Source organism: Babylonia areolata, chromosome 6 (genome assembly GCF_041734735.1).
Source record: "Babylonia areolata isolate BAREFJ2019XMU chromosome 6, ASM4173473v1, whole genome shotgun sequence".
Taxonomy (NCBI): domain Eukaryota; kingdom Metazoa; phylum Mollusca; class Gastropoda; order Neogastropoda; family Buccinidae; genus Babylonia; species Babylonia areolata.
Window position 1 is genome coordinate 50,322,904 of NC_134881.1, and position 13,788 is coordinate 50,336,691.

The 13,788-nt window shown below is 40.9% G+C and overlaps 1 protein-coding gene across 1 annotated transcript in view; it reads right to left on the reverse strand.

The window, feature by feature from the left end:
• The window catches only part of LOC143283120 (glutamine-dependent NAD(+) synthetase-like), a 45,467-nt gene that overhangs the window by 9,962 nt on the left and 21,717 nt on the right, over positions 1-13,788 (reverse strand). Inside the window, exon 8 of the mRNA XM_076589257.1 lies at positions 10,229-10,405. Coding sequence (XP_076445372.1) covers positions 10,229-10,405 — 177 coding nt within the window. The remainder of the gene's footprint in view (positions 1-10,228; positions 10,406-13,788) is intronic.

Consider the following 13,788-nt stretch of genomic DNA (forward strand, 5'->3'; position numbering starts at 1 on the left):
TCTTCATCATGAAATTCCAGTTTTGTTAAATTGCAGCAAAATCCCCAAATGCATTTTTGGGCTTAAAATACATGACAATGCCCCCACACAAGTCCAGTTCTTTCTTCAAATCATGATCAGCATATTGGACACATTCTCCCACATAATTATTATAAAAGTTTCAAACTTCCCCTGTCTTCATCTTGCCTTTCCAGCTTTGATAAATCAAAACAAACACTGCAAACACAAAAAAAATGTTCACTATGTTCTATTTTAGGGTTATTTTCTTTCATACCACCCCCTAGAGTGCCCCAGGACAGAAAATTCTGTCTGTCTCTTTTTATTTTCCTGTTGCAAAATAATTAAGATTTTGTGAAATTATCATAACTGGACAGTGTGTTCATTTTCCTTTCAGAGAATGATGGGTTATATCTATTTCTTTTAGTAGTTTGCATGTTAGAATAAAAAAAACACACCAGATTACCCTCCATGAGCAAAACATCCCTTGGCAAATGATTGTCACTGAGCATAAAATAGGCTTGGCATACTTAATAAATGAATTACTGCATTTAGATCATGTGTAAACAGCATAAGTTGATTCCAATTATATTTTAATGCTCACTGCCTAAAAACAATTTGCACACCTGTTGAAATGTGCTGGTTTGTGCTAGACAGTCTCAGCCACATGAGATCCACATTTCATTAATTACTTAATATCCATATAACTAAGACTATGAGGTTTGTATTTGCCGAATGTTGACCTATTCCCATCTTTTCCATGACTTTACTGCGCAGATACTTTGTAACAATGTAGCTAACATATGCAGAATGATTCCCACAGTGAACAACTTTTCAGACATGAAGGCTGACCAAGATTTACCAATGACTAGAATTTTCACCAGCTGGGTTGGATTGCGGAATTTTTTTCATACAATCAGCAGTGTTCAATTAAAGGGAAACTAATGAGGCTGTCTTGATGGATCAGTCTAGGAAAAACTGAGTTATTTCGACCGTTAACCGCATGAAAGGCTTTTTTTCTAGACTTTTCTAGACTGGGTGAAAGGTCAATCTTTTCATAACCAAATTGGCGGCGAGACGAATGTATTCCCTGTGTGAGTCTGTCGAAACTGTGACAGAAGAAGGATCAGACATTGAATGTGACCTCCTAGACACTGGTGACGAATTCCCCGATGATTTTTCTGATGATGATGGCATTCAGTTAGTACCAGATGATGATTCTGAAAGTGATGACGAAACTTTGCTGACTGACCCCTACGATGCTGATACAGAAATCGACAGTGACACTAGTGACGGCCATACTGCAAGACAAGATGTCATGATGACTGTAGATATCGACGATGAGGAACAAGAGTACTGAGTGGGTAAAAGACCTGACAAACTTCCCACTGGCTGCACCTTTCACTGGGACCCCAGGACTCTGACTGACTTTCCAGACACGTCCACTCCTGTTGAGGTGAGTGTGTTTACAATTTGATACTTTGCTAATTTATTTCTTGTGTAAATAATGTTGATTTTTACAATTTTTAATGAATAATTTATATAGATTAATGTAAAATTATCATTTTCTGTGTGTGCACTTATTAAATTGTGTGGGTGTGAGTCTGTGCAATGGGTGTGTCAGTGCATTATCAGACATGAGATTGGGAAATTGTGTTTGAGTCTGAAAGGGGCCTGGGGGCTGCAGAAAGCCCCCAGTGGGGGTCCATGGGGCAACGCCCCTGGTGGGGGTCTGGGGCCGAAGCCCCCTGAAGCTGAAGGTTTTTCTCAATTTCAGACCATGAAATCTGCACTTGCGGGCCACCAATGCTGCTGAGGTATTCCAACTCACAGAAGACAAAAAATCCGTCCAATACTTCCTAAACTGAAGTGTTTTTGCTTCCAGACCTGTAAAGTCAGCCTTGGAGCATGATTTTCAAAACCGTGTCTCATGTGTGTGTGTGTGTGAATCAGAATCAGAATCAGAATCAATTTTAATGTCAATTAAACCTGAACAAGGTTTATATGACACACATGCAAAGTTACATGAAACCACGCACACAAAAAAAAGCAAAACAAAAATAGATAAATACTGAACAAGACATTGAATCACTCTTGCACGCTATGGCGTTTTTGACAGCAGTTACTGACAAATTTCCCAAACAGTCCCACAAGTTTGTCTTCCAGTATTAGCTGACTGGGTTTAATAATATTTGGAATGTAATTTAGAATTTTTTGTATGAATTCTATTCTAATTCCTTTGTATAATTCGCAGTCATCTAAGAAATGAAATTCATCCTCTATTGTTTGACATTGTAAACATAGTCTCCTTTCTTTTGGAATGTTGGAATATCTGCCTTTTTCTATTGCTAAATCATGACAGGATATTCTTAATTTGCACAATGATTGTTTTTGATTATAATTAAGATATCCTTCAAGCAAATAAGGCTTGGTTCTGTATTCATGAGTAAGTTTATTATAGAATAGTAGTTTAGATTCATTTTCAGATCTGTTTCTCTTCCAGAATAAAACATATCCATATTCTAGTTTATTCATTATAACGTGGCTACATCTATGAATATTGAATGTTGATTGATTATTCCAAACGTGTCCTAAACCAAGATTATGTAATATAATTTCAACGAAATTAATCCATGTTCGCTGTTTTGTTTCCTCTGTAAGCATGTCATCATACACAATTTTGATATACAAATTTTCTCATGCCTGTGTTATGTGAAACCAAAATTTTATTACTTGACAAATCACTTTTAAACTTAAGGGGTATTTACCTATTTCACCAAGTATTGCTAAATTTGTGGCTTTTTTGTGGACACCCAGTATTTGTTTAAAAAAGTTTAGATGAACATGCTCATGAGGAAATTTGTTCATGAGACAATGGTTATATAGTTTGTCAAAGGTAAAAGTAGCATCTGCTTTTTCACAAGTGGGGAACAATATTTCTGCTCCATACGTTAGTATTGGTGAAACGAGACTATCAAATAATTTTGATATTATATGTATGCTTATGTTTTCATTCTTGAAAGATCTTTTAAGAATATGAGAAGCTTTATTACCTTGTTTTGCCAGATATCCATAGCCTTTTCAAAACTGCCTGATTTATAGAATATTATTCCCAGGTATTTATATTGTTCAGTTCTTTCTACAACTTCTGTTCCACATTTAAAAAACATTCAAGCTCGTGGTTCTGATCTCGAAAATATGACAACTTTTGTTTTGCCTCTATTGATTTCAATACCCCATTGCTTACAATATAAATGTAACTGGTTTAGTTTCAGCTGTAGGCCATGTTTAGATTTTGAAAGTAATACGAAGTCATCAGCATATAAAAGACAAGAGATACTTCTGTTTTGAGAATGACTAACTGTTGGCGAATCAGTATCTGGGAGCCAATCAACAATATCATTTATAAATATATTGAATAACGTGGGGCTCAGTGTATTTCCCTGTAGTACTCCTCTTCGAACATAGACTGAAGGGGAGAATCCATTTTCATTACGGGTGCAGACTTTTGTGTCCGTATACAAACTTTTTATTAAATTGAAGCACCTACCTCGTATACCGATTTTTTAAAAAGTTTTGTGAACATACCTGCATGTGAAATGCTATCAAACGCTTTTTTGAAATCCACGAAACATGCATATAATCTGTTCGTTCTATTTTTCATGGTGTAATCAACAATTTCTTTCAAAACAAAAAAATGGTCTGTAGTTCTAAAACCTTTTCTAAATCCAGCTTGTTCTTTTGCAAGTAAATTGTTTGATTCTAAATAATCATTTAATCTGCTGTTGAGGATTAGACAAAGTAGATTGCTTAAAGAACAATTGATAGTTATTCCTCTGTAGTTATTTGGGTTTGATTTATCTCCCTCTTTATGAATTGGGATAGATATCCCATTTTTCCACAAATCCAGATAACATCCAGTTTTTAGAATGTAATTAAGTACTGTTTTGATTGTAGGAAGTAAGTCCGGTAAAACAGCTTTAATTATCTCATTTTTGATATCGTCTATGCCCGGTGATTTGTTGTTCTTCAATTTTTGGCACGCTTTTATTACTTCTGTGTCAGATATATCATTATCTAAACAAGTGTTATTACAATCCACATTGTTAAAACCGTTTTTCATCCCATCATCACTGGTATTTTGGTTTTCATCATCCATACCAACTTTGTTTCCAATAAGTTCATGTAAGTGGGTAATCCATCTTTTAACTGACAGGGATTGTGTGTTTTGATGCGTTTCCACTGTTTTTAGCTGTTTCAATTTTTTCCACAATGTATTTGGATCATACATGTGTGTGTGTGTGTGTGTGTGTGTGTGTGTGTGTGTGTGTGTGTGTGTGTGTGTGTGTGTGTGTGTGTGTGTGTGTGTGTGTGGTTTCAATGCAAATCTCTGTGTGTATGTGAGAAAGAGAGACAGACAGACAGACAAAGAGATTGAGAATAGGGGTCAGGCTGGACATGGGAGTAAGTTCATGTATGTGCACTGCTTTAAATACAGCTCTGTGTGTGTTAAACTCTTTGTGTGAGTGAGTGAGTGAGTGAGTGAGTGAGTGAGTGTGTGTGTGTGTGTGTGTGTGTGTGTGTGTGTGTGAGTGGTGTTTTCAAGGAAAATGTTCTTAGCACACTTTTGTAAAGTGCTGTACCAATATAACTGACCATCTGGTCTCTTCAGCTGTAGCCTCTGTTCCACTGACATGCATGTGTGTTGGTTGAGGAAAGAAAGGGGGAAGTGGGATGACTGGAGGGAGGAGGGGGTTGGTCTGTGACTGGTTGTACACTTTCAAGCAGTCAAGGATTCTCAGCTGGAGCTAGTGGTCAGTGTCTTGGCTCAGTGCCAAAATTGCCACAGTCACTGACAGTGGTTTCATACCCCCACCCCCTCCTCTCCCCGCTTCCCTCAGCACTGGTAGCCACTCAAGAGAGAGGGGAGGGGTACATCAGCAAATCATGAAAGTGAAGTCTGCAGGAGGGGGGTGGGGGTTTGGTGATTTCTCTCTGAAATCAACTGCTCTTCCGTTGAAAATAGCCGATTCACTGAGAGTTCCCCAGCACGGACTCTGTGTGTATGTATGTATGTGTGTGTGTGTGTGTGTGTGTGTGTGTGTGTGTTCAGGGGAGAAAGAGAGAGAGAGAGAGAGAGAGACAGCAAGCGAGCATGAATGCGCACATGCGTGTGTATGTGTGGTTTCAATTCAACTGTGTGTAAACAAGAGAGAGAGGGAGGCAGACAGAAAGAGAGGGGAGATGGTAGGAGGAAAGAACTGATGCAAGTTGTATTTGTGCATGTGTATGCACTGCTTTCAAATTCAATAGACCTCTCTCTCCGCGCGCGCGCGTTTTCAATACAACTCTGTGTGTATATGCAAGAAAGAGAGAGAGAGAGAGGGACAAAGAGACAGAGAGAGAGGGGGGAAGGTGGGAGGAAAAAGTGCAAGTTTGTATGTGTGCATATATGTGCATTGCTTTGAATTCAATTGTGTGTGTGTGTGTGTGTGTGTGTGTGTGTGTGTGTGTGTGTGTGTGTTTTCAATCTCCGTGTGTGTGTGTGCTTGAAAGAGAGAGTGTGTGTGTGAGTGCGCGCGCATGTGCGCATTATTAAGCTCTGTGTGACTGCGTGAGTGCTCATAACATTATGTGTGCACATGTGCAAGTGTGAGGGAGAGAGAGATAAAATAATATATAGTATATGTATACGTGAATGCATTCATGTGTTTTTTTTCAAAGAGTGTGTGTGTGTGTGTGTGTGTGTGTGAGTGTGTGCTTGCGCGCGTGCATTCAATTCAGCTCTATGTCTGTGGTGAGTGTGTAACTTTGGTAATCTGGCCGGCTATAGGTCTCAAATCGAAATACACTGACTCTTGCCATGAACTGTTTGTACAGAAGCCTCGGCTGTGTCAGAAAAGGCACTGACATCAATAAGTTGGTACAAAGTTTGTTTCAATTGCAACAATGTTACTTGTGCATAGTACAGTGGCCCTTGTGGCTTGACAGAGATGGAGATCGCGCACACTGGTGTATCTGTGCGTGCGCACAAGTTTGTGTGTGTGTGTGTGTGTGTGTTATTGTGCGCGCGCTCACATGTCCGTGTGCATGTGTGTGTGTGTGTGTGTGTGTGTGTGTGATCGACCGCATGTGTGTGCATGTGCATGTGTGCGTGCTTTTCACAGTGTGTTAAGAAACTTTCGGACTTCGGTTTTGGTGCTCTGACAAGTCACTGGATCGGCTCTCAAGGGGTCAACAAACGACGCTTTCGAAAGAGCATTCCGTTTTCATTTTTGACAGATCATCGGTAAACGATATAGAACGGGCCCATAGGCTTTTCTTTCTTTCTTTTTTCTTCTAGAAAACGGATACTGCGTTTTTAATGCAAATGTGAAAACAGATTTCTGTGCCTAGACTGAAGAGTTGCACCCATACAATCTGACACCAATCGCACTTGGTCTTGCCCGCGGTGTTCATTTTGTGAATGGCGTCGCCTACCCGTGAAGTTATTTTTTATTCTTCACTTCTGTTTTCACGATCTCATCTTACCAGATCCAGTTCCATTTATTATTCACTCCTTTATCGATCTCTGCTGCAAAAATCCTCTAATCCTTTGTGAGTTTTCTCATTTTGTCAATGACTGAAGACGATCGATGAAATCAGGTATCTTTGCAAGTCGTGAAGCCCGCAAGCGAGTTTTGTAATCCCGACCGAATAAGGATAAGCTGAATGATGACAGAGGAGCAACGAACACTTATTTTCAATTTGTTCACTTATCCAAACATGGGCATTTTAGCAAACACTGTGGGTCTATCTTGTCGATCGGTCGGACAACGTTCGTGCAACCTTCGTGGGTCGGAAAAAAAACTCACCCGCCCTACACCCCTCCGATTTTCTCAACGGATTTACGTGAATCTCAAAAATGGCCTCTGGAGCCAATTTTCGGTCGGAAATCCGACTATCGTCGGAAAAATCTCATGCCTGATTATGCATGGGCGTGTCTGTGCGTGTGTGTTATTTATACTGTCACTCCTGAATTATTATGCATGTGTATATGCTGTGTAATATTACTGATGTTTATTTTGCATTTGTTTTTTTCTTTTCTTTTTTGCCCCCTTTTTTTTTTGCAATATATGCAAAAGCTTTTCTTCTTTTTTTCTTATGACAGCATTGTCTGTTACAGAAATTCAAAACACTTTACACACATGAGGAGGAGATCTGCCAGACACAGGAGCAGACATGGGGAGACTGAGGCCAGGCAGTCACTGGCCTGCTAACCATTCCACCCACCAATGAGCAGCAGACCAGGAAAGCACAGAGAGGGTGCAAGGTGTGTTACGCCAAACACAAAGCACAAGGAGTGTCACGTCAAGAGGTGAAAAACGCACACACAAAAAAGCCACCACAATCATGTGCAAACAGTGTAAAGTGCCCCTCTGCGCTGTTCCATGCTTTGAGGTGTTCCACACAGTCAAGGACTACAGCAAATAATAGTCTAGCTGCAGCAGAAATGTGTCAATAGGTTTTTTTTCTTCTTTTTTCAAGAGATGGATTTGTATGGTTTTGCTTTTTCTCTCTTTCCAGTGTTGTGATCTTCTTTTCTTTTTTTTAACAGTTTGTTGTGCAACATTTGACTTCAAACTGATTCATGAGAATCAGGGAACCTTACTGTGTGAGAAAATCATCTTATGCTGCCTTGTGGATTAGCTGATGGATATGACATGCCTGGTGGGTACAGTATACCTATTTTTCATTTTTTATTGTTTTTCAGTATTTAGTGACAATTAAAAAAAAAAAATTTAACAGCATTTAATGAGAAAACTGTTTTAAAATGTTAAAAGAAGAGATGGTAAACTTTCTAGTGATATATAATTTGTATGTCTTTGTCTGTGTGAAAGTGTGTTGAATTTTTTCAAATATGCCCATATTTGCCCATCACAGTAAAACTACATGCACTATTTAACTACATCTCCATAGAGTTAAACAGCCGCAGGCAATAAACACTCTGATGGTGTAGTTAGTGTCATTCTATGTATTCTGTCCAGAATTTCTTTTTCTTTTCCTTTACTTGCACTGAAACCTTACGCTCATACATCTTTAACACATACCATACAAACAAAAAGAGTCATGTTATGCTATCTTAAAAGGGCAACCCAACACTAATTTTGGCAACACAAATTTTATCTGGCAACGAACCAAGAACATTTTGCAGATCTGGAGGATAAACGAAATAAGCAGTTCATGATCTGGAACTGCAGTTTAATCCAGAACAATTATATCCCTAATTTGTGTGGAAAGAATTTTTTTGTCCATGTTTAATCCATATTTCCTCTTGACAGACAAAGTATTTCCAGAGAAAATGAATTTGTTAACTCACTCCGGATGAATAGTTTTCTCCCTTGCTCTTCCCTACAGGCGACCCATTTGTTAGGGTTAGGAAAAAATTCACAAAAAATACAAAACATAAAGTAACTGAATGAAACTCACTGTACTTGACCCACTGACCCCTCTCCTCACGTCATGTGAACGCCCACCCCCCTCCCTCTTCACTGCTCTCAGAAGCTGAGTCACTATCAGTACCTTTTTGCTGGTGGCTTTCTTCACTGCAGGTACTTTATTCAACATCTTCAATATACTCGTTGATGTCGAAACCTTCAGTCTGAAGCATTTCAATCACTTCAGTAAAAGCCACTGTCGTGGTCTAGTTTGCTCCAAAAATTTCCGCTTGTATCGCCTGCGACGCCATTTTCGATACATGTGCAGATAAGCTTGTTGTCGTGTGGGGTCCTGAACTCGCTGGCTCGCTGTGGAGTGTGTTGCTACAGAATCTCATGAAGAAACTTTCCATTCGACCCTTGACACATTCACAATGCCCAGTGTAGCTGCAATTGTTATGCTACCCCATGAGGAAAATGTGGAAAAAATTTTAATTGTTGAAACCACAATAGCGTTCTGTTGTCTGGAACGCTACCTTACGTCAGGAATGCTATTGCGTTCCATCGTCAGGAGTGAGTTAAAATCTTCCACAGACGTTCCTACACATACAAACAACTGAAACAGGGATATCACACAGAATCACACTGTTTACACATGTGTGCCAAAAATTCTTGCAAAGTGCTATCGTGGCTCTGTTTACATAAGTCCAAAATTGTTCACCTATACTCGGTAGCCTTCTTAAAACTGCCTCATTCTGGTGTTACTGCCTTGCTGCTTGTGTTTGAACAAACTTTGACTGAGTTTACAAGTCCAGATCTCCAATTTTTTTTTTGTAAACAATGAGTGACACTGAAGTTGACAAAGTTCAGGAAATGAGTGACCTTGTCACCAGTGATGATTCATTTGCTGACATGGATTCTGGTGAAAACAGCTTTGTTATTTTGACACTTGGGCATGCTGGCTTGCTTGTTGTTCATTCAGTTTTGTGTCTCCAGCTACAAAAACTGGGGGGGTGGGGGGGTGATGGGGGTGGGGAGGGGTGGTGAAGTGGGTTAGGCATGGATCTATTGCGAACTCTTGAACAAATCAAGCTAGAAAACTGGGAATTATTTTGACTTAAAGCATTCTTGCTGCTTTTGAAAGCAAAATGAGCTAAAAGAAAACGTTTATTTCTGTTTTTGCCTGTGATTGCATAAAGTATTGTAGATGTGTGAGCGCATGGCGTTGGTGGGCGTGTCTCAAACAAAGAACACAATACTTATAATTTCATTGTTTCAGTTACATTCATATCATGATTCTGCAGCCAGAACATTTTTTGTACAGTTTAATGCAATTTTGAGATTTTGACTCTGTAAAAGATGTGAAAATACCTACAAACATTGTGGCTGATGTTTTCGGAAAATAAGTGTGCAACATTTGTTGATTATATCCTGTGGAATATCTCCAACTACATACAAGGTACAGCCTTTTCCTTACTTTTATCTGAGTCTTCATTCACTCTACTTTCCAAAAATGTACAGATTTACCTATTTATTCTTACTGATAAGCATACAAATGCCCCAAATCAGAGCACAGGTAGTGGAAGCAAACTATCCCTTTGTTTTAAGCATGATTTCTGTATGTATGTTTTATTATATCCAGCACTTTGAGGGTTAACAAATGGAAAAATCCTTAGAGAATAGCAAAGTGATCCTATGAAGTGGTCAGGTACTCTACACTCAGTGAAATGGCCGTGTGGGGGTATGGGAAGGGGAGAAAGGAGAGAAGTTGTCGAGTTACGCTTTTCAACAAGAGACAAGCCAGAAAGCAGTACCTCCTGATCAATACGGTGAAACTGCCAGGGCCACTTGACATTGTACAGGAACTGGCGCTGGTCAAAGCGGTTGTCATCAGGACTGTAGCTCTCAGCATGGTACGATGGAGTCAGAACTGTCATCTTGTGCCGATTAATAGAATACAGCTGAAAGAACAGCTTCACCTTCTCTGCAATCTGACAGTTAAGGCAAGGTAATCAAGAAATACAACCAGGCATGAGATTGGGAAATTGTGATTGAGTCTGAAAGGTGGGGGCCTGGGGGCCGCAGAAGGCCCCCAGTGGGGGGCCATGGGGCAACGCCCCTGGTGGGGGTCTGGGGCCGAAGCCCCCTGAAGCTGAAGGTTTTTCTCAATTTCGAACCATGAAATCTGCACTTGTGGGCCACCAATGCTGCTGAGGTATTCCAACCCACAGAAGACAAAAAATCAGTCCAATTCTTCCAAAACTGAAGTGTTTCTGCTTCCAAACCTGTAAAGTCAGTCTTAGGGGCATGATTTTCCAAATCGTGTCTCATGTGTGTGTGTGTGTGTGTGTGGTGTGTGGTGTGTGTGTGTGTGTGTGTGTGTGTGGTTTCAATGCAACTCTGTGTGTATGTGAGAGAGACAGACAGACAGACAAAGAGATTGAGAATAGGGGTCGGGCTGGACATGGGAGTTAAAGTTCATGTATGTGCACTGCTTTAAATACAGCTCTCTCTGTGTTAAACTCTTTGTGTGAGTGAGTGAGTGAGTGTGTGTATGTGTGTTTTCAAGGAAAATGTTATTAGCACACAAGTTTGCACTGTACTAATATGACTGACCATCTGGTCTCTTCAGCTGTACCCTCTGTTCCACTGACATGCATGTGTGTTGGTTGAGGAAAGAAAGGGGGAAGTGGAATGACTGGAGGGAGGAGGGGGTGGGTCTGTGACTGGTTGTAGCACTTTCAAGCAGTCAAGGATTCTCAGCTGGAGCTAGTGGTCAGTGTCTTGGCTCAGTGCCAAAATTGCCATGGTCATTGTCTGTGGTTTCATACCCCCAACCCCTACTCTCCCCGCTTCCCTCAGCACTGGTAGCCACTCAAGAGAGAGGGGAGGGGTACATCAGCAAATCATGAAAGTGAAGTCTGCAGGAGGGGGGCAGGGGTTTGGGGAGTGACTTTTTTCTCTCTGAAATCAACTGCTCTTCTGCTGAAAATAGCGGATCCACTGAGAGTTCCCCAGCATGGACTCTGTGTGTGTGTGTGTGTGTGTGTGTGTGTGTGTGTGTTCAGGGGAGAAAGAAAGAGAGAGACAGCAAGCAAGCGTGAGTGCGCACATGTGGTTTCAATTCAACTGTGTGTGAACAAGAGAGAGAGGGAGGCAGACAGAAAGAGAGGGGAGATGGTAGGAGGAAAGAACTGATGCAAGTTGTATTTGTGCATGTGTATGCACTGCTTTCAAACTCAATAGATCTCTCTCTCCGCGCGTGTGTGTGTTTTCAATACAACTTTGGTAATCTGGCCGGCTATAGGTTTCAAATCTAAATACACGGACTCTTGCCATGAACTGTTTGTACAGAAGCCTCGGCTGTGTCAGAAAAGGCACTGACGTCAGTTGCTACAAAGTTTGTTTCAATCGCAACAATGTTACTTGTGCATAGTAGAGTGGCAAACATTGGCAGCTTTTGCTGAAAGAACAGAGGGTCAAGCAGATGTACCCATGGCCCTTGTGGCTTGACAGCGATGGAGATCCCGCGCACTGGTGTATCTGTGCGTGCGCAAAGTTTGTGTGTGTGTTATTGTGCGCGCGTTCACATGTCCGTGTGTGTCAGTGTGTGTGTGTGTGTGTGTGTGTGTGTGTGTGTGTGTGTGTGTGTGTGTGTGTGTGTGATCAACCGCATGTGTGTGCATGTGCACACGTGCGTGCTTTTCACAGTGCATTAAGAAACTTTCGGACTTCAATTCTGGTGCTCTGACAAGTCACTGGATCGCCTCTCAAGGGGTCAACAACCGACGCTTTCGAAAGAGCATTCTGTTTTCATTTTTGACAGGTCATCGGTAAACGATATAGAATGGCTCATAGACTTTTTCATTCTTTCTTTTTTCTTCTAGAAAACAGACACTCCGTTTTTAATGCAAATGTGAAAACAGATTTTCATGCCTAGACTGAAGAGCTACGCCCATACAATCTGACACCAATCGCACTTGGCCTTGCCCGCGCTGTTCATTTTGTGAATGGCGTCGCCTACCCGTAAAGTTATTTTTTTTATTCTTCACTTCTGTTTTCACGATCTCATCTTACCAGACCCAGTTCCACTTATTATTCACTCCTTTATCGATCTCTGCTACAAAAATCCTCTAATCCTTTGTGAGTTTTCTCATTTTGTCAGTGACTGAAGACGATGGACGAAATCAGGTATCTTTGCAAGTCGTGAAGCCCGCGAGCAAAAGTTTTGTAATTCCGACCGAACACGGATAAGCTGAATGATGACAGAGGAGCAACGGAACACTTATTCTCAATTGGTTCACTTATCCAAACATGGGGTATTTTAGCAAACACTGTGGGTCTGTCTTGTTGATCGGTCGGACAACGTTCGTGCAACCTTCGTGGGTCGGAAAAAAACCTCACCCCCCTCCACCCCTCTGATTTTCTCAGCGGACTTATGCGAATCTCAAAAATGGCCTCAGGAGCCAATTTTCGGTCGGAAATCCGACTATAGTCGGAAAAATCTCACACCTGACAACAGACAAACTGAAATTAGTATCAAGGCATGAAATGATAAAAGACAATGCCCTCAATGAAAGCAAACAATAGAAAAATGTATTTAGGAGAAAGAAAGAACAGGAATGAAAATAAATGACAGATTATTTACCTAATCCATCTGCATGTACTGTATGAAATACAAATCTAGCAATAACAATGAATATATGAAATACCAATTTTGCATTTCATAACATCATTAGTCTTCTCTAAAAATCTGTAATATCTTTTTTTTCCAAGTCTGAAAGCAGTATTCAGTGACTTACTGGCTTTTAAAAATTATTTTTATTTCTTGGTGCAGTGCAATAAAGGCTGTGCAATAAATTCTGTTATGTGACTTTCTGAGAACACCTTCACGCAGAAGCAGACAACTCGTTTCTCAGAGTACCCTCCCTTAGCCCCAATGCACAGGGTCATCCTCTCAAACCACTTGTCAAAGTCACTCATCACACAGATTGGGACATGGTGGAGGTAACGCCCTCATAATCAGCTCAGACATTTTCAGAGGTCTGGAACTTTCTTCACTGCAAATGCTTCTTGATAAATGGGAACAGAAATCAGTCACGGGAGGCCTGGTCTGGCAAGATAGGCGGATGAGTGACCAACTTCATGTTTTTGGCCGGAAAGTCAAGAGTTGCTGCCACCGTGTGAGCGCTGGTGTTGTCATGGTGGAGCAGTAGGCCTTGGGTACCCTACATGGTCGGCGCTTGCACCATTCCTCAAAGACCTTAGGTAGGTAACAGATGACATACCAGTTGGGGGGCACTGTCTTCCCACAGAAATACCAAGGCTACAAATCCAGATTTGGAGAAGAAACTGGCCATCATTTGTCTGCCAG